The 24,396-nt window shown below is 44.4% G+C and overlaps 1 protein-coding gene across 1 annotated transcript in view; it reads right to left on the bottom strand.

Annotated features, from left to right (window-relative positions):
* The window catches only part of LOC115119781 (glutamate receptor ionotropic, NMDA 2C-like), a 108,464-nt gene that overhangs the window by 26,157 nt on the left and 57,911 nt on the right, over window positions 1-24,396 (bottom strand). Inside the window, exons 2-4 of the mRNA XM_065010238.1 lie at window positions 22,262-22,706; window positions 5,833-6,431; window positions 3,010-3,124 (exon numbers count right to left, since the gene is read on the bottom strand). Coding sequence (XP_064866310.1) covers window positions 3,010-3,124; window positions 5,833-6,431; window positions 22,262-22,690 — 1,143 coding nt within the window. The 5' untranslated portion in view covers window positions 22,691-22,706. The remainder of the gene's footprint in view (window positions 1-3,009; window positions 3,125-5,832; window positions 6,432-22,261; window positions 22,707-24,396) is intronic.

Below are 24,396 nucleotides of genomic sequence, written 5' to 3' on the forward strand. Positions count from 1 at the left end.
TGGAGATGAGAGAGGAAGCCAAGATCTCAAATACCTATAGCCTGTCTGGATCCCCAGACTTCTTCTGCTTGTCTTCTTCTTCTTCTTCTTCTTCTTCTTCTCTTCTTCTCCTTATCCTCTTCTTCTCCTCTTGTTCTCCTTCTCCTCTTCTTCTCCTCTCCTCCTCTTCTTCTTCTTCTCTTCTTCTCCTCTTGCTCTCCTTCTCTTCTTCTCCTCTTCTTCTTCTCATTCTCTTCTCCTTCTCTTCTTCTTCTTCTTCTCTTCTCCTCCTCTTTTCCTTCTTATTCTTCTCTTCATCTCCCACTTCTTCTTCTCATTCTCTTTTTCTTCATCTTCTCTTCATCTCCTCCTCTTCTTCTCCTTCTCTTTTTCTTCTTCTCCTCTTCTTTTTCTCCTTCTCTTCTCCTCCTCTTCTTCTCCTTCTCTTCTTCTCCTCTTCTTCTCCTTCTCTTCTTCTCCTTCTCCTCTTCTCCTCTTCTTCCTCTTCTCTTCTTTTCTTCTTCTCCTCTTCTTCTCCTCTCTTCTCATTTTCTTCTTCTTCTCCTCCTCTTCTTCTCCTCTCTTTCTTCTCATTTTCTTCTTCTTCTTCTTCCTCATCTTCTTCTTCTTTTTCTTCCTCTTCTTCTTCTCTTCTCTACTTCTCCTTCTCTTCTTCTTTGAGCCTCAATTCGTTGGGGCATGGACTCTACTAGGTGTCGAAAGCGTTCCATAGGAATTCTGGCCCTTGTTAACTCTGATACTTAGTTAGCTGGATGTCCTTTGGGTGGTGGATCATCCTGATACACATGGGAAACTGTTGAGTGTGAAAACCCCAGCAGAGTTGCAGTTCTTGACACACTCAAACCAGTGTGCCTGGCCCCTACTACCATACCCTGTTCAAAGGCACTGCAATATTTTGTCTTGCCCATTCACCCTCTGAATGGCACACATACACAATCCATGTCTCAATTGTCTCAAGGCTTAAAAAGTATTCTTTAACCTGTCTCCTCCCCTTCATCTATACTGATTGAAGTGACATCAATAAGGGATCATAGCTTTCACCCGGATTCACCTGGTCAGTCTATGTCATGGAAAGAGCAGTGTTCCTAATGTCTTGTGCACTCAGTGTAAGTTCTTGTTATTCTTTTGAAGTATCATTTCAGGTAATTTTTTGAGTAGCTCAGAGATTTCCAGTAGCATGAGTCTTTTAGATCACGTCCAGCAGTAAGCTTGTTGAATTCTCATCCTCAAAGTGGACTCACTACAGTGCAGCAGCTACAGCGCATTCATTTTCTGTTGTATTTTTAACTGCAACCTTTCCATTGGCACAAGCTGTCAATAGACTACTACTCTCTCTCTCTCTCTCTCTCTCTGACCAACCACACATCTGATAGCCTTCAGTACAGCGCGCAGTCAGACCCTCCAATTACAGAGGCATATGCCTCAGTTTCAATAACATACCTGAAATTAATAGGAACCAACCTTGAGAGAACATCGATGGCAAGTAATAAGCTGGAGAAGGCCCGGAGCTGTTTACCCAGAAATGTGGTGTGGCCCAACATGCTCTGACACACATCAACCTCCATTCAACCACTGAATGCATTTAAGGAAGAAATCCGACCTCCACCTCCCTTCAGTGTCTACTCCCTACTGGGCATTACAGGTAGAGGGAAGGTGTGTTGTGAAGGTGGGATGAATATGTGAGACAAGGTTCTGTTCGCTAAGAGTCGGTGGCTCTGAGGTAGTGGAATACAAGGCAGGCTCATTTGAATAGCTGGTGTTTCTAGGGAGATCAGTCAGACGTGTAATCACACTAGGCCTGTGGTATGGAGAGACACCGGGTATAGTGGCCGGTTAGGACACTGTGATTGGTAGGAGGCAGTTAGACGTGTAATCACACTAGGCCTGTGGTATGGAGAGACACCGGGTATAGTGGCCGGTTAGGACACTGTGATTGGTAGGAGGCAGTTAGACGTGTAATCACACTAGGCCTGTGGTATGGAGAGACACCGGGTATAGTGGCCGGTTAGGACACTGTGATTGGTAGGAGGCAGTTAGACGTGTAATCACACTAGGCCTGTGGTATGGAGAGACACCGTGTATAGTGGCCGGTTAGGACACTGTGATTGGTAGGAGGCAGTTAGACGTGTAATCACACTAGGCCTGTGGTATGGAGAGACACCGGGTATAGTGGCCGGTTAGGACACTGTGATTGGTAGGAGGCAGTTAGACGTGTAATCACACTAGGCCTGTGGTATGGAGAGACACCGGGTATAGTGGCCGGTTAGGACACTGTGATTGGTAGGAGGCAGTTAGACGTGTAATCACACTAGGCCTGTGGTATGGAGAGACACCGGGTATAGTGGCCGGTTAGGACACTGTGATTGGTAGGAGGCAGTTAGACGTGTAATCACACTAGGCCTGTGGTATGGAGAGACACCGGGTATAGTGGCCGGTTAGGACACTGTGATTGGTAGGAGGCAGTTAGACGTGTAATCACACTAGGCCTGTGGTATGGAGAGACACCGGGTATAGTGGCCGGTTAGGACACTGTGATTGGTAGGAGGCAGTTAGACGTGTAATCACACTAGGCCTGTGGTATGGAGAGACACCGGGTATAGTGGCCGGTTAGGACACTGTGATTGGTAGGAGGCAGTTAGACGTGTAATCACACTAGGCCTGTGGTATGGAGAGACACCGGGTATAGTGGCCGGTTAGGACACTGTGATTGGTAGGAGGCAGTTAGAGCAAAATGCTAGCCTATAAGGTGGACAGTATGTATTTTGTAACAGGTGATGCAAAGGAAATGTAACAGCCCACAATATGCCCAAGTCAAGGCGTGTCATTGATAGTTCATGAAAATACACAGTGAATGAGGCAGTAATTCATGTGTTGTTAATAACACTTTTGGGAGTTTTTCCTTTTCGTAATGAGCAGGTTATATAGCCTTATTAACTTGTAGTCAGATAACACAAAGACTAACCCTAGTTTTACTGATTGGGAGGGATATAATGAAGTGTAATGTCTCACCTTATCCCACTGTCTCTCTCGATCTAAGGTGATGATGACCATAGCTGGGTTGATCAGATACCCTTCAGGGTTGAACGAGAAGTCGTTGTGTTCCCATGTTACGTTTAACATGTGCCTGAAAACAATGGAAATCAATCAAAGAGTTAAATACTCATTACAACATTATACTAATACTCGTTAATGTCCATTAATCCAATCTTCCGATGGTTTCATCCTATTTCTAAAGCACTACCTGCTGATTGTTTTGCACATAGCTATCGACATGTTGTGAACTTCCTGTCATCACGCACTGCGAGGCTGCTCTCTCACCTCTCCTCCCTCTCTCTCTCAGTCCAGCAGAGGTGATGAAAGCATGCTGGGTAATGAACGGGCCCTCTGTCTAGTCCATGTTAAAGGCTTGTTTAATCTGGTAATCTGTGATAATCTTATTAATAGGCGTAGTGATTTATAATCAAAAGCTCATTAAAAAGAGACCTAATTAAATGAGGTGTTGAGTCTATTGACCGCCGAGGAGAGAGCGAGGCACTGCTCCCTTTGAATAGGGAGGTCTGAGAGAAAGAACAATATTGTGCCAGGGAGGGAAATAAAAGAGTGGAGAGCAGACGGAGAGTGCTATACCAGGCTATGTTCTGCCTGCCGGACCCTCATATTACCAACTTTGGTCATTGCTATTCCACTCAGGATTGTTTTTGTCTTTAAAGTGGAAAATCGTAGGGGTTGGAAACAGCAGCATGACTCAAATCAAAGGCTGAAATACAGCTGCCCAGACGGTTCTCCTTTTTCATGAAGGATTTCGATTTACAAAAAGAGAAGTTATCTTTCCCTCATGCTAGCCACTTTCAGAAAAGAGAAAATTACTTCTGATGAGAAAGTGATGTTTTAATACCACTGAACTGTGTCAGATTTCATATTACGATCCTGGTCCACAATAATGTATAAAGAATACCACCCTGTACCCTGCCTGGAATCTCTCCAATCCTCCCAGTCCAGTCTCAATGACCTTGGCTAGTGCCAAATGCTGACGCTAAATCTGTTGTCCCTAAAGAAGCTGAGCCTCCCTTTGGCTGATTAAAAATGTTCTGGAACCAAATAGGATTTGCTCCATGTTCTCTGGCACAGATGGCGCAAGATTGCTCTTTTGGGCTGGGCTGGGCAGGTATGACAGGCCACATCATCTCTCTGTGATGCCAGTGCTTCCAACAGTGAGGTGATGGGACAGAGGTAGGACGGATGAGTTGGCAGGCAGGGGTTAAGAGAGTGACAGGGAGAGTACCATGTTGCCCCCCACCACAACATTAAGCTGATGGAAAGCCACAGCTAAATGACTGTTGAGCAACTGTTGACCGATGTTGCCAAGTCTCTCTCTCTGTTTCAAGTCAGTCCTTCTCAATCTGCTACAGTTACAGTTGATGTCGAAAGTTTATATACACTTGGGTTGGAGTCATTAAATATTTCAAACTCAGTGCCTCTTTGCAAGACATCATGGGAAAATCAAAAGAAATCACCCAAGACCTAAGAAAAAAAATTGACCTCCACAAGTCTGGTTCATCCTTGGGAGCAATTTCCAAATGCCTGAAGGTACCATGTTCATCTGTACAAACAATAGTACGCAAGTATAAACACCATGGGACTATGCAGCCGCCACACCGCTCAGGAAGGAAACGTGTTCTGTCTCCTAGAGATGAATGTACTTTGGTGCAAAAAGTGCAAATGAATCCCAGAATAACAGCAAAGGACCTTGTGAAGATGCTGAAGGAAACAGGTACAAAAGGATCTATATCCACAGCAAAACGAGTCCTATATCGACATAATCTGAAAGGCCGCTCAGCAAGGAAGAAGCCACTGCTTCAAAACCACCAGAAAAAAAGTCAGACAACGGTTTGCAACTGCACATGGGGACAAAGATCATACTTTTTGGAGAAATATCCTCTTGTCTGATGAAACAAAAATAGGACTGTTTGGCCATAATGACCATCGTTATGTTTGGACGAAAAAGGGGGAGGCTTGCAAGCCGAAGAACACCATCCCAACTGTGAAGCACAGGGGTGGCAGCATAATTTTGTGGGGGTGCTTTGCTGCAGGAGGGACTGGTGCACTTCACAAAATAGATGGCGTCATGAGATTGGAAAATGATGTGGATATATAGAAGCAACATTTGAAGACATCAGCCAGGAAGTTAAAGCTTGGTCGCAAATGGATCTTCCAAATGGACAATGACCCCATGCATACATCCAAAGTTGTGGCAAAATGGCTTAAGTACAACAAAGTCAAGGTATTGGAGTGGCCATCACAAAGCCCTGACCTCAATCCTATAGAAAATTTGTGGGCAGAACTGAAAAAGTGTGTGTGAGCAAGGAGGCCTACAAACCTGACTCAGTTACAACAGCTCTGTCAGGAGGAATGGGCCAAAATTCACCCAACTTATTATGGGAAGTTTGTGGAAGGCTACCCGACAGGTTTGAACCAAGTTAAACAATTTAAAGGCACCGCTACCAAATACTAATTGAGTGTATGTAAACGTCTGACCCACTGGGAATGTGATGAAAGAAATAAAAGCTAAAATAAATCATTCTCTCTGCTATTATTCTGACATTTCACATTCTTAAAATAAAGTGGTGATCCTAACTAACCTAAGACAGACACTTTTTTACTAGGATTAAACGTATTTGGTTTAAATGTATTTGGCTAAGTTGTATGTAAACTTCTGACTTCAACTGTATCACTTAATCGCTCCACTTTAGTTGGCTTCTCTTATTGCAATGAACAATCTCCAACCTACAGTATGTCAGTATGCCCCCCTTCCATCCCTCCACCTCCACTCACCTGAACAATGTATCATTAGAAGATGCCCTAACAGGGCTGTGGCAGTCGTTGTGGCCCTCGGGGATGAAGCCCCTCTGTTTGTGGAAGCTCTGCACCCCTTTGACCACGATGGCCACCCCATCCCGCACCCTCTTCCTCAGGCTCATCCGCCAGCGGTCGGTGATGATGCTAATGAGGCCCACAGGGAAGCTGTTTGGTGGGGGCATGTCTGGGTTCCCCACGGCAAGGCTAGGGAGGATCCAGATGTAGCCAGGCCCCAGCAGGCCGGCCTCTCCGGCCATACTGAAAAGGTACTGGGCCTCCTCGTGGGAGCAGTATACCAGCAGTACCTGGGCGTCGATCTGCTGCAGCAGGCGCCGTGCCCGGATGTCGTTCATGCCGTCGGCAGACATGTCGAAGGTCAGCACATCCTGCAGTTCCCACATGAAGTAGCTGGTGTCAGTGAAGGTCTTGACATAGTCCACGTAGACCTCGTAGCCCGGGTACAGGCTGGTGATGACCACGAAGCTGTCCCAGTTGTACTCCTCCATCACCTTGAACATGCCGTTTATCTGCTGCTCGATGGAGGAGCCCAGCTGGAGGAACGTGGAGCCGTCGCCCTGCAGAGAGACACAGACAGCAGAGTGAGAACAAATAACAGCCCTTTTTGGATTGTTAATTTAAGATCAATCAATTTGCTCAATTTATCTAACAAGCACAATTAATACCTACTGATCTAATGCAATGACTTTCTTAATAGCCTGCTTTGTGGCAATTATATGATTGTGTTTTATGTAATTCAGCCAGTCATATGTAAAAAATAGAATAATAATCAAGAAATGACAGTAGAATCCTGAGAGTAGCTTGACAGTGTGTCTGTGTGCCCCCTGTCCACACCATCCAGCTCTTGACCACCAGCCAGCCCACTCAGAAGTGGTGTGTAGTCTCTGGGCTGAGAGGCAGTACTCTGCAGTAAGTGATTCTGTTTGGTGTTGCTCTCCCTGTAGCCCAGGCACCATTCATCACTTTAACCCATGTGTCTCCCACTTGCCACAGCAACATTGGCCCTCATATATACTTGGCACTATCACTGAGCTCACTGTCACTGAGCCCAGCCCCTGTTTTCTCTTTTTATCTCACTTTTCTCAAGATGTCTCTCCTCTCTGACCTTGGAGAAAGGAGTATGAAAATGCTGTGTTGTGTTAACTAAAGTGATCCAGGAATTCCGAGGAAGATCAGAGCTGTTTCTTGTCTGTGTGTGTTTGTAAGAGCGTTTGTCTTGTTTAAGTATGTTCAGGGAACAGAATAATATATGTTTTTTTCCATCAATCTTGTTGAAATATTTATTTCAGTAATGGTCTTGGCATAACATGCTTCTGCAACCTGAGAAGGCTATGGGCTGACACAGGGCAGGGTTTTATTCTTGTGTTTCATACTAGAAAATAACAGAATCATTGTTTTTAAAACTGCATATGACCCATACAGTACATTTTCGGGTTGGATGCCATTGATATGTCTTGACTCTAAGAGAAGGTAATGATTGTTTAATGGTTTTGAATTAAGCACGCTGCTCATAGAAATCATTGCACCATAATTGCTTTGTAAAACAAATAGCATTGTAAATCATGTGCAACCCCAGTGAATCGTAATGATAAACAGTGTAATAAAGTGTAATAAAAAGTTACATAAATTACAGAGATTTGACTGTTTCACTGGTTGCATATCTGGGTTGATCATTAAGACTTTCACTTTTTAAATTACATTGCATAAACGGCAACATTATAATAAATAAAAAGTGTATAATTTTCTTTATCACCCCAAATAAATCTAAAAAGTAGATTTGATTATAAAAAAATTTACTTTTGCCCCTTCTAAGTGAGAATGATTTTGTTGAGGCTCAGTTTCTTGATATTATGCCATTTACACATGCAGTTCCTTCAGAAAGTGTTCACACCATTTGACTTGTTCCACATTTTGTTATGTTAGAGCCTGAATTTAAAATCGATTAAATTGAGTTTTTTTTGGTCACTGATGTACTGTCTACACAATACCCCATAATGTCAAAGTGGAATTATGTTTTTTGAAATGTTTACAAATGAATAAAAAATGAAAGTTGAAATGTCTAGAGACAATTATTCAACCCCTTTGTTATGGCAAGCCTAAATAAGTTCAGGAGTAAAAATGTGCTTAACAAGTCACATAATAAGTTTCATGGATTCACTCTGTGTGCAAAATAGTGTTTAACATGACTTTTGAATGACTACCTCATCTATATACCCCACACATACAATTATCTTTAAGGTTCCTCAGTCGAGCAGTGAATTTCAAACACAGATTCAATCACAAAGACCAGGGAGGATTTCCAATGCCTTGCAATGAAGGGCACCTATTGGTAAATGGGTAAAGGAGGGGGAGGAGGAGGATTATTTAAGATCTGTTTGAAGAGGTAGGGTTTCAGATGTTTTTGGAAGATGGGCAGGGACTCAGGGGGAAGCTGGTTCCTCCATTGGGATGCCAGGACAGAGAAGAGCTTGGACTGGGCATGGGTGGGGTGGGGTGGGAGGGCCAAGAGACCTGGGGTGGCAGAACGGAGTGCTCGGGTTAGGGTGTAGGGTTTGAGCATAGCCTGACGGTAGGGAGTTGCAGTTCCCCTTGCTGTTCCGTTGGTAAGCACCATGGTCTTGTAGTGGATGAAAGCTTCAAGAGGTAGGGTCGTACTCTATGGATGTTGTAGACCTGCAGCGCTTCCTGCATGAGGTAGGGTCGTACTCTACGGATGTTGTAGACCTGCAGCGCTTCCTGCGTGAGGTAGGGTCGTACTCTACGGATGTTGTAGACCTGTAGCGCTTCCTGCGTGAGTTAGGGTCGGACTCGACGGATGTTGTAGACCTGCAGCACTTCCTGCGTGAGTTAGGGTCGTACTCTACGGATGTTGTAGACCTGCAGCGCTTCCTGCATGAGGTAGGGTCGTACTCTACGGATGTTGTAGACCTCAAGAGTGAGTCGCTGCTTTGATGTTTGCAGAGAACGACAGGGTGTTGTCCAGGGTCACACCAAGGTTCGTTGCGCTCTGGGAGGGCAACACTAGAGTTGTCAACTGTGATGGAGAGGTCTTTGAGCGGGCAGGCCTTCCCCGGAAAGGAAGAGCAGGTCCCTCTTGTCGAGGTTAAGCTTGAGGTGGTGGGCCGATGTTCAGATATCTGCCAGGCACGCAGAGATGCGCGTCGGCACCTGGGTGTCAGAAGGGGGGAAGGAGAAAAGTAGTTGAGTGTCATCTGCATAGCAATGATAGGAGAGACCATGTGATGATATGATGGAGCCGAGTGACTTGGTGTATAGAGAGAAGAGGAGAGGGCCTAAAACCGAGCCCTGGGGGACAACAGTGGTGAGAGTAAGTTGTGCAGACAGATCCTCTCTATGTCACCTGGTAGGAGCAGCCTGCCAGGAAGGATGCAATCCAAGAATATGCAGAGCTTGAGACGCCCAGCCCTGAGAGGGTGGAGAGGAGGATCTGATGGTTCATGGTGTCAAAGACAGCGTATAGATCTAGGAGGATGAGAACAGAGGAGAGAGAGTCAGCTTTGGTAGTGCGGAGAGTCTCCGTGACGCAGAAAATAGCAGTCTCGGTTGAGGGACCCATCTTGACGCCTGACTGATTAGGGTCTAGAAAATAATTTTAATAGAGATAACGAGAAAGTTATCAAGTGTTTTGGAAAGAAAAGAAGGAAGGAAAGAAAAACATTTACAGAGTTTAATGGCTGTGATAGGAGAAAACTTTCAGTATTAGTAATTTTAGTTACTCCATAATACTAACCTAATTGACAGAGTGAAAAAAGTAAGCCTTTACCGAATAAAAATATTCCAAAACATGCATCTTGTTTGCAACAAGGCACTAAAATAATACTTCAAGAAAATGTGGCAAAGCAATTAACTTTTGTCCTGAATACAAAGTGTTAGGTTTGGGGCAAATCCAATATAACACATTACTGAGTACCACTCTCCATATTTTCAAACATAGTGGTGGCTGCATCATGTTATGGGTATGCTTGAAATAGTTAAGGACTGGGGAGTTTTTCAGGATAAAAAAAATAAGCTGAATGGAGCTAAGCACAGGCAAAATCCTAGAGGAAGACATGGTGCAGTCTGCTTTCCACCAGACACTGGGAGATTAATTCACCATTCAGCAGGACATCAACCTTACACATAAGGACACAAATATACTGGAGTTGCTAACCTAGAAGGCAGTGAATGTTCCTGAGTGGCCGAGTTACAGTTTTGACTTAGATCTACTTGAACATTTATGACAAGACCTGAAAATGGTTGTCTAGCAATGATCAACCACCAACTTGACAGAGCTTGAATAATTTTGAAAAGAATAATGGAAAATGTTGAACAATCCAGGAGTGGAACACTTTTAGAGACTTACCCAGAAAGACTCACAGCTGTAATCGCTGTCAAAGGTGATTCTAACATACTCTAATCAAGATATATATATTTTTTTTGTGTGTGTAGATTGTTGACAAAAAAATTACAGTTAAATCCATTTTAATCCCACTTTGTAACACAACAAAATATGGAAAAAAGTCGAGGTGTGAATACTTTCTGAAGGCACAGTGTGCCATTTTTCCTTGATGCTATCAGAGAAGTACCCAGAAGTCACTGCTTCACTCAAGCTGGACCTTACCTGTCCATTTCCTTCTCTAGGGGGACTGTGCCCTGTCTCTGTCATGGTCATGAAGCTTGTTGAGGTTTGGGGTTACAGAAAGCCAGGTATCCAGAGACCAGGACTACTCTGTTCTCTTGTTCTGCTGTTTCAATCTGTCTCCTTGTTGTCCTTCAGAGAAGTCTAAAGTAGGTTAGAACCATCTGTGTGTCCCCTGATGTCAGACATCATACTGGTCTATTCCTCTGAGTGTCTCCACTGACCGTTCTCATTGCTCATCCTCTCTGTTTCTATTTAGCAATCTGTTTACATTTAGCAATTTGTGTTCTACCATTTTCCATATACTTTTCCTTGTAGATGTGATACAGTAGAAGGGACAATAAAACATCTTGCAACATTAGCTTAGCAAGAGCAAGGGTGTTATGCAGATTAGTAGAGGAGCAGGTTGCCAATATGACATAAATCTGCAAATGTTCTAACTCCTCTCAGTGTCCCGCAGCAAATCTGTTTAAGTTCCTGCCTTCTTTCTGTGTGTGCAGTCTTTTTCCACCACTTGCATGCCACGAGTATTCATCTGGCAGAGCGTAAAATCAATTTGCTCCAGGCCATGTGTGTGTGTTTGTGTGTATATGTGCCTGTGTGTAGTATGTGTACACGATCACACTGTGACTCTCAGCCAAAAACACCCTAAGGTTCTATCTAGAGAAGTGTGGTAGCAACCACTGAATTAGAACTGTACTGTAGTCCAAATGAGCCCTGAGCACGGACAGCGGACAGCCATAGGCTCAGCTACAGCCGTACCCAGCATGCCTAAGCTCATTTTATTTATATAACTAGGCAAGTCAGTTAAGAACAAATTCTTATTTACAATGACAGCCTACCCGGACAACACTGGGCCAATTGTGCACCTCCCTATGGGACTCCCAATCACAGCCAGTTGTGATACAGCCTGGAATCAAACCAGGGTCTGTAGTGACACCTCGAGCACTGATATACAGTTCCTTAGACTGCTGTGCCACTTGGGAGCACTTAACCATGATGCATCAGGACACAACCCATATCTGATGATACACTCTGTTAGATAATACTGTCCGAATCACATGGCTTGGGGGGATTTAAGAGAATCTGGTTGGAAACAGGTGTCCATTACCAATACTACGTTCTCCTATAGGTGTAGGGCCAGATGATTGCCAGATGTTTGTTTCTTTATGTTGATGGTGATTAGTATATGGTGTTCTTGTTTCCATGAAAGGGTTGTGACTATAGACTGATGTCCCATTGTGCCTCTGTTCTGTAAGTGTGTACATTTCATAAAGAAGATTAAAAGGCATCTAGTTAACAGCTTAGCTTCCACTGGCACTGTGAGAATTTAGGACTACAAGGTTCTATCTGCAAAAAATATGATTCTGAGATAACTGGCTTTAAAGTTCCATCCCCTTATTGGTTTGAATGGTGTCAGCAATTTATTTATAGTATTATTTTGAACTGAACACCATGGTTTGGGGTATTTAGAGTACTATCTGCAGAAATGCAGATAGAACCTTAGTCCCAAACTGTGGATTCTGGTCAGTGGTCAGTTGTCTTCTGTAATCTGTTTACATTAACAAGATAGAGTGATGTGTCTTTGTATACTGTAACAAAAACACATATCTCATGTCTTCTCCCTAATTGTATGTTTTATATTAGCCAACTGGCTCTTTGCTTGAGTGCTTTGTGAGTAACAGACTAGCAGCTGAATGGTTTAGAAAGGGGTTGAATCGAGGTCAGATCAAATCAAATCCAATTTTATTTGTCACATACACATGGTTAGCAGATGTTAATGCGAGTGTAGCGAAATGCTTGTGCTTCTAGTTCCGACCATGCAGTAATATCTAACAAGTAATCTAACCTACCAATTTCACAACTACCTTATTAACACAAGTGTAAAGGAATGAATAAGAATATGTACATAAAAATATATGAATGAGTGATGGCCGAACGGCATAGGCAAGACGCAGTAGATGGTATAGAGTACAGTATATCCATATGAGATGAGTAATGTAGGGTTTGTAAATATTATATAATGTGGCATTGTTTAAAGTGGCTAGTGATACATTTATTACATACATTTTTCAATTATTAAAGTGGCTAGAGTTGAGTCAGGATGTTGGCAGCAGCCACTCAATGTTAGTGATGGCTGTTTAACAGTCTGATGGCCTTGAGATAGAAGCTATTTTTCAGTCTCTCTGTCCCCGCTTTGATGCACCTGTACTGACCTCGCCTTCTAGATGATAGCGGGGTGAACAGGCAGTGGCTCGGGTGGTTGTTGTCCTTGATGATCTTTTTGACCTTCCTGTGACATCGGGTGGTGTAGGTGTCCTGGGGGGCAGGTAGTTTGCCCCCGGTTATGCGTTGTGCAGACCTCACTACCCTCTGGAGCGCCTTACTGTTATGGGCGGAGCAGTTGCCGTACCAGGCTGTGATACCGCCCGACAGGATGCTCTCGGTTGTGCATCTGTAAAGGTTTGTGAGTGTTTTTGGTGACAAGCCAAATTTCTTCAGCCTCCTGAGGTTGAAGGGGTGCTGCTGCGTCTTCTTCACCACGATGTCTGTGTGGGTGGACCATTTCAGTTTGTCCGTAATGTGTACACCAAGGAACTTAAAACTTTCCACCCTCTCCACTACTGTCTTGTCGATGTGGATAGCGGGCTGCTCCCTCTGCTGTTTCCTGAAGTCCACGATCATCTCTTGTTGACATTGAGTGTGAGGTTATTTTCCTGACACCACACTCTGAGGGCTCTCACCTCCTCCCAGTAGGCCGTCTCATCGTTGTTGGTAATCAAGCCTACCACTGTAGTGTCGTCTGCAAACTTGATGATTGAGTTAGTGGCGTGCATGGCCTCCCAGTTATGAACAGGGAGTACAGGAGAGGGCTGAGAACGCAACCTTGTGGGGCCCCAGTGTTGAGGATCAGCGGGGTGGAGATGTTGTTACCTACCCTCACCTCCTGGGGGCGGCCCGTCAGGAGGTCCAGGACCCGGTTGCACAGGGCGGGGTAAGGCCCAGGGTCTCTAGCTTAATGGCGGGTTTGGTGGGTACAATGGTGTTAAATGCTGAGCTGTAGTCGATGAACAGCACTCTTACATAGGTATTCCTCTTGTCCAGATGGGTTAGGGCAGTGTGCAGTGTTATTGCGATTGCATCGTCTTTGGACCTATTGGGGCGGTAAGCAAATTGGAGTGGGTCTAGGGTGTCAGGTAGGTGGTCCTTGACTAGTCTCTCAAAGCACTTCATGATGACGGAAGTGAGTGCTACGGGGCGGTAGTCATTTAGCTCAGTTACCTTAGCTTTCTTGGGAACAGGAACAATGGTGGCCCTCTTGAAGCATGCGGGAACAGCAGACTGGGATAAGGACTGATTGAATATGTCCGTAAACACACCAGCCAGCTGGTCTGCTCATGCTCTGAGGACGCGGCTGGGGATGCCGTCTGGGCCTGCAGCCTTGCGAGGGTTAACATGTTGAAATGTTTTACTCACGTTGGCTGCAGTGAAGGAGAGCCCGCAGGTTTTGGTAGCGGGCCGTGTCAGTGGCACTGTATTGTCCTCAAAGCAAGCAAAGAAGTTGTTTAGTTTGTCTGGTAGCAAGACATCGTGGTCTGCGACGGAGCTGGTTTTTGTAGTCCGTGATTGACTGTGTCTGAGCTGTTGAATTGCGACTCTACTTTTTCTCTATACTGATTCTTAGCTTGTTTGATTGCCTTGCGGAGGGAATAGCTACACTGTTTGTATTCGGTCACGTTTCCGGTCACCTTGCCCTAATTAAAAGCAGTGGTTTGCGCATTCAGTTTTGTGCGAATGCTGCCATCAATCCACGGTTTCTGGTTGGGGAATATTGTAATAGATGCTGTGGGTACAACATCACAGATGCACTTGCTAATAAACTTGCTCACCGAATTCATCAATGTTGTTGTTCGACGCTATGCGGAACATATCCCAGTCCACATGATCGAAGCAGTCTTGAAGCGTGGAATCCGATTGGTCGGACTAGCGTTGAACAGACCTGAGCACGGGTGCTTCCTGTTTTAGTTTCTGTTGATAGGCTGGGAGCAACAAAATGGAGTCGTGGTCAGCTTTTCCGAAAGGATGTCGGGGGAGGGCCTTATATGCGTTGCGGAATTTAGAATAACAATGATCCAGGGTTTTGCCAGCCCAGGTCGCGCAATCAAAATACTGATAAAATTTAGGGAGCGTTGTTTTCAGATTAGCCTTGTTAAAATCCCCAGCTACAATAAATGCAGCCTCATGATATGTGGTTTCCAGTTCACATAGAGTCAAATAAATTTCGTTCAGGGCCGTCAATGCTTGGGGGGGAATATACACGACTGTGATTATGATCGGAGATAATTATCTTGGTAGATAATGAGGTCGGCATTTGATTGTGAAGAATTCTATGTCAGATGAACAAAATGACTTGAGTTGTTGTATGTTGTTATGATCACACCACATCTCATTAATCATAAGGCATACACCCCACCCTTCTTCTTAACAGAGATATGCTTGTTTCTGTCAGCAAGATGCATGAAGAAAACAGGTGGCTGTACCGACTCCGATAACATGTCTCGAGTGAGCCATGTTTCCGTGAAACAAAGAACATTACAGTCTCTGATGTCTCTCTGGAAGGCAACCCTTGCTCGGATTTCATCTACTTTGTCGTCAAGAGACTGGACATTGGCGAGTAGTATGCTCGGGAGCAGTGTGCGATGTGCCTGTCTACGGAGCCTGACCAGAAGACCGCTCCGTCTGCCCCTTCTGCGGCGCCGTTGTTTTGGGTCGCCGGCTGGGATCCGATCCATTGTTTTGGGTGGTGGGCCAAACAGAGGATCCGCTTCAGGAAAGTCGTATTCCTGGTCGTAATGTTAGTGAGTTGACGTTGCTCTTATATCCAATAGTTCCTCCCGACTGTATGTAATAAAACCTAAGATTTCCTGGGGTAACAATGTAAGAAATAACACATAAAAGAAACAAAATACTGCGTAGTTTCCTAGGAACGCGAAGCGAGGCAGCCATCTCTGTCGGCGCCGGATGAGAGATAAAGCCATATATATCACTGCACAGATGCTTTTATAGGACCACTGGTCAGTGGTCAAGATCCCCAATACAACATATTTTCTTTTCAGAATACAATGCTCTCTACACACAACATTTAGGCTACTGATTTTTTTTTAAACTGGACCAATGGTGGGCATTTGAAGGACTCTCACAGAAACAAAGAGCTGTCGCTAATTATTGATGGAGATGGAATGGAGATGGAATGGAGATGGTTTGGAATGGAATGGTTTAAAAAGAACAAAGGAAAAGAAATGAGGCTTTTCAATAAAACACAAAGTTGCAACTGCAAGGCCGGACACCTGAAATTGTGGTCCTAGGAGCTTGAGAGATTAGAGCAGGGGGTCTGTACTGTGTTGTAAATGATTCAGAAGTTGCAAAATAAATCTGAGGGAGGGAGGCCGGCAGCGAGTAGCCCTTCCAGAAGGGCCGGTGGAGAGAAAGAGGCTAACGTGCTCTCCCTTGTTCTCTCTCTTGTTCTCTCTTCCCCTATTCTTCCTCCCTTAGTGCAAGAGGAGCAGCCTGCTCTCTCTCTCTCTCTCGCGCTCTCTCTCTCTCCCTCCCCCTCTCTCTCTCTCCCTCTCTCCCCCCCCCCTCTCTCTCCCTCTCTCTCTCTCTCCCTCTCTCTCTCTCTGATGGTGAGTGACTTCTGGACATGGATCTTTGCTGCGGCATATGTCCGCCTGCAACTCCCAGCGTGATGTGCCCTGGCACTGTCGTCATGTGCTCGTCCTATGTGCTGACGTCACAGGGACCCTGCGCAGGGCCGAGGAACAGACATACACCGCCGTAGTCATTTGTCCTTCCTCACAACGATAGAGGAGATCCAAATGCAGTAACACATCGCACTGAATTACAATCATATTGTACGTGTGAGTGTTATTATATCAATTTTGAATGCATTTATATTACATTGTAACACTAAAGTGAGCACAAATGCATTAGTCTGTCTGAATTGTATTGTACTCGGTAATTCTCATGCCAAATGATCTAGTATTATATGCCTTTGACTTGCCGAAAACCAGGACAAAACATATATTAAGTAATTTTCTTATGCATTCATGCATCCCTACTGAGATTTCAGATTCCCATACAGTTCCTCTGAAAACCATCCCAGCCTATTTAGCCCTGTCTAGACAGTTCGTACTGTATCTGTGTCACTGGCCCCAGGATGCAAAGCAACGAGGTAGAGAGGGACACAAGTAGGTTTAGGATGTGAAGAAAGGAAGAGAGAAAAAGGTTGCTCTACTTTAGGGATGGGCCTCAGGCTCCCCTTCCTGCTTTAAGAAACGAGGTCTGCTGCTGCTGCTCGCCCTGCTTCCCACACCTCGCCGGACCACTGAAGCAAAGAGACTCTGGACCCAATCCTAACATATGCATAAATTATGCGTTAATGTCAATGGGAGATCTAAGATGTAATAAAAAAATGTTGGTTACATCCATAAATCTCAAATTAAGATTTGGTCCCCAATAATAGAAGGTGTGTGAAGTGAGATGGCTGGACAGACACAGTCTGAAGGTTGTCTTGTCTACCTGGGACTACTACTCATGTCTCCGTCTATTGGGCTTTGCTGCAAGTGTGTTGTGGTTAAACATTTGATACATGACTATACCCTGCTATTCCCCTTGTGAATCATGTTAAAACACGGCTTAGTCAAAAATCACATGTAATATAGTACATATCAAATCACAATTTGGGTACCGTTGTTTGTATCACAGGAGGTTGGTGACACCTTCTTTGGGGAGGACGGGCTTATAATGTGGTAATAAGTAATGGTTGGAATGGTAAATACACCAAACACATGGTTTCCTATCACCCCTCCCCCGCTTCCCCTCTCTGGCGCTCCATTACACACACCTGTCACCATCATTACGTGGATCTGCACAATATTGGAATCACCCGGACTTCATTACTTTGTTAATTGCCCCTCTATATCTGTCTGCTCCTCAGTTTGTTCCCTGTGTCAGCATTGATGTCGTTATGTTTTCCCCTGTCCTTGTTTGTAATTATCCATTACATGTTCACTCCCACACAATCATTTTTCTCTCACACAATAATAATAATTTCCTGTTGCTGCAGGATTATTTTCCAGCTGTGAGAAACTGGTCAAATGAAGATCCTACATATGTATTTCATCCTGAGAAGGAAGAGGAGGATAAGGCTCCTTTACCATCATGAAGCATCTTTACCATCATGTCGTACATAGTAGCTACCAGTCACCCCTGGTTGTAAATCCCCAGTGGGAATGAATGCACCAAAGCCCCCCTTGCGTTTTACCATTCCAGGCAGGTGTGTTAGCCATGATTGATTGGCAATGGTGAAGCAGATTTTATTTAAATTCCATCAGAAGGTGATATATGGCTACATGCCTCACAGCTAGATTATAATCCTCTGTTAAGGAAGCTCTCTCTCTCTGTTTGATGGCTGCAAACAGACAGTTGGGCTTGTCTGAATTTGTCCTATACTTCTTGATAAACCCTGTTTGTCCTCACCCACATACATTCCATTGATTGGATTCTTTGTGTCTGCTAGGCTATTGATTATCCAATGATTGTTTTAACTTTTTCTAATTGCGAGAAAAAAAGTGAATGATAGGTTTCTCATGGGTTATTGTAATTTAGCTAATCAACATGCTAATTGAGCAAAATCTCCTCAGGATAGGAATCTGTTCTCTGTTAATTTTCGCCTTCCTCTTCGAGCGAGATCAAACTCCAGGCTTTCTCAGAGACAACATTGTAAGTGATTGAGTTGGCTTGTCAACCAGCTTGGATGGCGTCCCACCAATCAATCAATGATTGAGCCATCGCTCAGGCTCATTGAAAAGCATCATAAGATGCAGCCATTCGCTGCATCTGAAGTGGTGACATTTAAGTGCCATCACATTTTAAATGAAGTCATGAATATTCATTTCTAGTGCGTAAGCACACAAACAGAGTTTTATTTTTTATTTTTTACCCCTTTTTCATGGTATCCAATTGTTTCTAGTAGCTACTATCTTGTCTCATCGCTACAACTCCCGTACGGGCTCAGGAGAGACGAAGGTTGAAGGTCATGCGTCCTCCGATACACAAACCAACCAATCCGCACTGCTTCTTAACACAGCACGCATCCAACCCAGAAACCAGCCGCACCAATGTGCCAGAGGAAACATCTTGCACCTGGCAACCTTGGTTAGAGCACACTGTGCCCAGCCCACCACAGGAGTCGCTGGTGCACGATGAGACAAGGACATCCCTAGCGGCCAAGCCCTCCCTAACCCGGACAACGCTAGGCCAATTGTGCATCACCCCATGGACCTCCCGGTCACGGCCGGTTACGACAGAGCCTGGGCCGAACCCAGAGTCTCTGATGGCACAGCTGGCACTGCAGTACAGCGCCCTTAACCACTGCGCCACCCGGGAGGCCTACACAAACACATTTTGTGAGCGTTTCCTATATTGATTACTGTTTTGTTGATGGACCCCGGGTTACTTTTAACAAATACACTTTCCCTCGCAGTCATCTCGGCCACACACAAAGTAAAGATTGAATCAATGAATCAATTTGTTGTGTAGAAAAATGTATTTAAATTCAATTGAGTTGAAATGCATCCATTTTTTAACCAGCTCTCTATTGAACTGCAACCCCATGAGGATTTGTATGAATGTGAATGCGTAATCAAGGTACTGTGAGTCCATGGCCCTGGCCGTCTCCTGTTGTGGAGGAACACGTTTCTCACGTTTATTATGAAAATCTCACAAACATGAGGGAGAGAAAATCCTATTTGAGCTGTGGATTAACTGATGGAAATCGAGGGTGGCGGGCAGACCTCATATTTTCCGCTACTCAGTTCCCTGTGTGCTGCATACTCAAACAACCAGCTACCGGAGCTGAAATTACTAGGATTGATTAAACATTACAATACAGCAGTATTCTCTTCTTGCTCTGACCGGCCGAGGTCAGCCAGCCTGCTTTATCACCCTCCATTTTCCCCCGCTGAATAAACGCTTTTTTTATGGTCGGTGGATTGGCGAGCTATGCCCCACCAGTCCTCTGTATCCTCAGCCTACATCAATTTGCATAGAACCAATAAAGATGTGATGCTCATAATGTGCATTCTCTGTCTCTGTGAGTTGTATTATGATGCTAATAATGTGCATTCTCTGTCTCTGTGAGTAGTATTGTGATGCTCATAATGTGCATTCTCTGTCTCTGTGAGTTGTATTATGATGCTAATAACGTGCATTCTCTGTCTCTGTGAGTAGTATTGTGATGCTCATAACGTGCATTCTCTGTCTGTGAGTTGTATTATGATGCTAATAATGTGCATTCTTTGTCTCTGTGAGTAGTATTGTGATGCTCATAATGTCAGTCTCTGTCTCTGTGAGTAGTATTGTGATGCTCATAACGTGCATTCTCTGTCTGTGAGTTGTATTATAATGCTAATAATGTGCATTATTTGTCTCTGTGAGTAGTATTGTGATGCTCATAATGTCAGTCTCTGTCTCTATGAGTAGTATTGTGATGCTCATAACGTGCATTGTCTGTCTCTGTGAGTAGTATTGTGATGCTCATAACGTGCATTCTCTGTCTCTGTGAGTTGTATTGTGATGCTCATAACGTGCATTCTCTGTCTCTGTGAGTAGTATTGTGATGCTCATAATGTGCATTCTCTGTCTCTGTGAGTAGTATTGTGATGCTCATAACGTGCATTCTCTGTCTCTGTGAGTAGTATTGTGATGCTCATAACGTGCATTCTCTGTCTCTGTGAGTAGTATTGTGATGCTCATAACGTGCATTCTCTGTCTCTGTGAGTAGTATTGTGATGCTCATTTACATTTACATTTAAGTCATTTAGCAGACGCTCTTATCCATAACGTGCATTCTCTGACTCTGTGAGTAGTATTGTGATGCTCATAACGTGCATTCTCTGTCTCTGTGAGTTGTATTGTGATGCTCATAACGTGCATTCTCTGTCTCTGTGAGTAGTATTGTGATGCTCATAACGTGCATTCTCTGTCTCTGTGAGTAGTATTGTGATGCTCATAACGTGCATTCTCTGTCTCTGTGAGTAGTATTGTGATGCTCATAATGTGCATTCTCTGTCTCTGTGAGTAGTATTGTGATGCTCATAACGTGCATTCTTTGTCTCTGTGAGTAGTATTGTGATGCTCATAATGTGTATTCTCTGTCTCTGTGAGTAGTATTGTGATGCTCATAACGTGCATTCTCTGTCTGTGAGTTGTATTATGATGCTAATAATGTGCATTCTTTGTCTCTGTGAGTAGTATTGTGATGCTCATAATGTCAGTCTCTGTCTCTGTGAGTAGTATTGTGATGCTCATAACGTGCATTCTCTGTCTCTGTGAGTAGTATTGTGATGCTCATAATGTGCATTCTCTGTCTCTGTGCGTAGTATTGTGATGCTTATAACGTGCATTCTCTGTCTCTGTGAGTTGTATTGTGATGCTCATAACGTGCATTCTCTGTCTCTGTGAGTAGTATTGTGATGCTCATAATGTGCATTCTCTGTCTCTGTGAGTAGTATTGTGATGCTCATAACGTGCATTCTCTGTCTCTGTGAGTAGTATTGTGATGCTCATAACGTGCATTCTCTGTCTCTGTGAGTAGTATTGTGATGCTCATAATGTGCATTCTCTGTCTTAGTGAGTAGTATTTTGATGCTCATAACGTGCATTCTCTGTCTCTGTGAGTAGTATTGTGATGCTCATAACGTGCATTCTCTGTCTCTGTGAGAAGTATTGTGATGCTCATAACGTGCATTCTCTGTCTCTGTGACTAGTATTGTGATGCTCAGTCTAATTAAAGTTTCTCTCTGTGGCTGAGCCCTTTGTGTAACGCTCTGGGAGAGGGATCATTGCTCCTAAACCTATGAGGCTTTACTCTAAAAGCAATTTAACGGCAGTCTAATCTGTATCACAAACATCCCTCTGATAATTTACTGGTGGCAAACTCCAGTGCATGATGCCGGGTAATACAACATTTCAAATCATTGCATAACTCTATTGACATGAGGGGTCCAACTGTAAACTATACATTTGTTACCAGCAAATACAAATATATTTCTCTAGTTTAACATCTTTGTGTCTGGTGGGACCAGAAGTTTAAAAATAGAACAAGGATGAAGTGGCAGAGGCTAACAGGTTTTGATTTTGACCTTCATATTTTAATGAGTGTATTAGATGCAGTATTTGGACATCCCTCTGCTACCTGGTTTAACACCTTATCTTGTTGTTTCAGTCTTTCTGGCCTAAGACCTCCAGACACAAAAAACCCACAGTGTCTGTATGGGCAGCATTAACATTCAGTGAGTTTATAATCATGTGCTGTAAGTCACCTGGAAATGGCAATGTGTGTCTGCTAATGTTCATTATGACTCTGATAATCACCAGACTAATGACGGTTGGCCTGTGTGTGTGTGTGGTGGAGAGCTTTCAAGATCTGAGTGCTTTGCTCACCTTGGGGGACCTGTGTTGTTGAGATTGTTGTTTTGGTTTTATTATTTGTACTGTGAGTTGTGCCAGGGGTCTTTCCCAGTTCTTTATTTCACAGTCACTAGATTATAAAGGGTTTAAAACCTTTGGGGAAACAAATAATGTGGCCTTCAAGGTTATTTCAAAAATAAAAAGAAGATGAACTTAAGCATGTTCCTCAGGCAGCCTAGACACCAAGTGTCCCCCAGCCCAATCCTGGTCACTGACCTTGTGTGGCAGGACCATGGCGGAGCCCCCGCTGATGCCCACGATGGGCACGGCCGTCTGCAGGGCAATGAAGTCCAGGATCTGTGCCACGGCTTCCGAGCCGATGTTGTCCTCAAACACCACACCATGTACGCGGTTGGCCGCCAGTGTGTCACAGATGCGTGTGAGCAGGGCCCGAGGGTTGGTGTTGTTTACCAGCACTGTGATGGGATTCACCTCCAAGGGCAGGTCCATGAAGTTCTCCCTGCTGAGACGCCCCTTGATCTCCTGCTGGTAGGCCGAGCCACTGAACACCACCGCCACGTTGACTGCTGGCAAGGGCGTTGCGAAAGGCCGACCTTGGCACCAGGGGGCAGTGCAGAGCAGCAACAGCAGCAGTAGCGGCCACCACCACGGGGAGTCGCTCAAGTGGCCTAGACGAACGCCCATCTCAGTCACCTACTGCCTGAGAGAGGGGACGAGGGTGGGGATGAGAGGAGGAGAGAAGAGAGATGGGTAAAGACATTTGTATTAGATACATGGGACCGTTTAGTGTCATTTGTGCAATGTGATAATGCTTAGTAATCCCTCCAGGCAAGCCAACCAAACCAACTGCCTGTAGTTTAGAGACATTTTAGCTTAATCTGTGAGTCATGTGCTTCATGTGCAGGTGTGTCTCTATGTAAGCGGCCATGAATGGTGGGTTGGGTCAGGTGGATGATGAGAGACCCAGGGTACTATTTTTTGCGTGAGTGTTTGGCGTGCAACACAAGGCAGTGAGCAGGTTGCTGTGCCTGCGGATGGCAGCTGTGGCCCCACTACTGTTGTACTCTGCAGTTGAATACAGCAGATGGTGCCTACTGTTTAATGCAACAAATGGAGAACAAGGATTTACCATTTATCTCTCGTGACGTTTTCCCCCCCTCTGAAATAATACTGCAGAGCTATTCCAATTTAATCGGCAAAACATCTGAATGCACGGGTATTATGTGCTGTGAATAGGTGGAGACCTGGTTTTGACCATGGAGGCTGATTTTAACGGCAGCTACATGCTGTATTTCTAAGGCATTGTTTACGGAAAATACCTAAAGTAACTTAACTTGGATGACAGTTTTCCCTTAGATGAGCCTTTGAAATGAATTGATACGATCAGTGTTTAAAAACACTGCATTGCTAATAGACTTCAATGCAATTCTCCCAAAGTACAGTGACACAGTGACACAGTGACACAGTGACAGTAACAAAGTTTGTTATTAAGGGATTGACTTTTAGTTTGAAATCATAAATCCTACATTCATGTTCCAGGTAATGAATAAATGATCATATCGACCAGGAACTTTATCTTGTTTTGATCTTCCAGATATTTATAGCTGCAGGGCAAAGTAGAAAGAATGATGTATTTCACAATGCAGTTGAATGGAGTTAGATCCTACAGCATTACATTCACCAATCCACGTAATGTCTGGACAGATACTGTGTCCCTCTGTCAGACAGTCATCCTCTATGACTTATCTGTCACACTGCCGCCTGCGGGCCTGACGCTGTGTGGTGTGTGTGAGTGTGTGCGTGTGTGTGTGGTATCCTGTCAAGGGGACCTGATTTAGCATGTGTTTGAATCACAGTGGGGTGATTACAATGTAATTCTCAGTATTCCTTGGCGGGTGTCATGGCCCACGGCATGATTGTGTCTCCCTATTAAGACATGTAGGATAGCTGGGGACCCACTGCAGTCCCCATTCCTCAGCCCCTGCCTGACAGAGGGAATGGGACGAGGGGCTTGTGTTAGCGGAGATGGAGTGTACCAGTAAACTGGCGGTGATGTTCCCATGGGGTAATTGGTTGGACTACGTGGTAATATAGTCTCCACTCTGAAAAGCTGCCTCCCAGAGGACCGTAGGGATTTCTGCATCACACTGCTGGTCAGGGACCTTATCAGCAGCACATGGCTGAGAAAGGACCATTATAGATTGTCATTAGTAGCCGGAGCAGCCTAGAATACCAATTATGGTACGGTTGCTGAGGATGGAAAGGCATTATGAAAGTTGCTAGATATTGACCATATCAAAAACATAATGGATTTGTTGTGCTGATTGACCTACATATTTTCCTTTCATGACATCATTGCCGAGTTTCCTCTGTCATAAAAATAGGCAATA

The sequence above is a fragment of the Oncorhynchus nerka genome, linkage group LG26 (genome assembly GCF_034236695.1).
Source record: "Oncorhynchus nerka isolate Pitt River linkage group LG26, Oner_Uvic_2.0, whole genome shotgun sequence".
Classification (NCBI taxonomy): Eukaryota; Metazoa; Chordata; class Actinopteri; order Salmoniformes; family Salmonidae; genus Oncorhynchus; species Oncorhynchus nerka.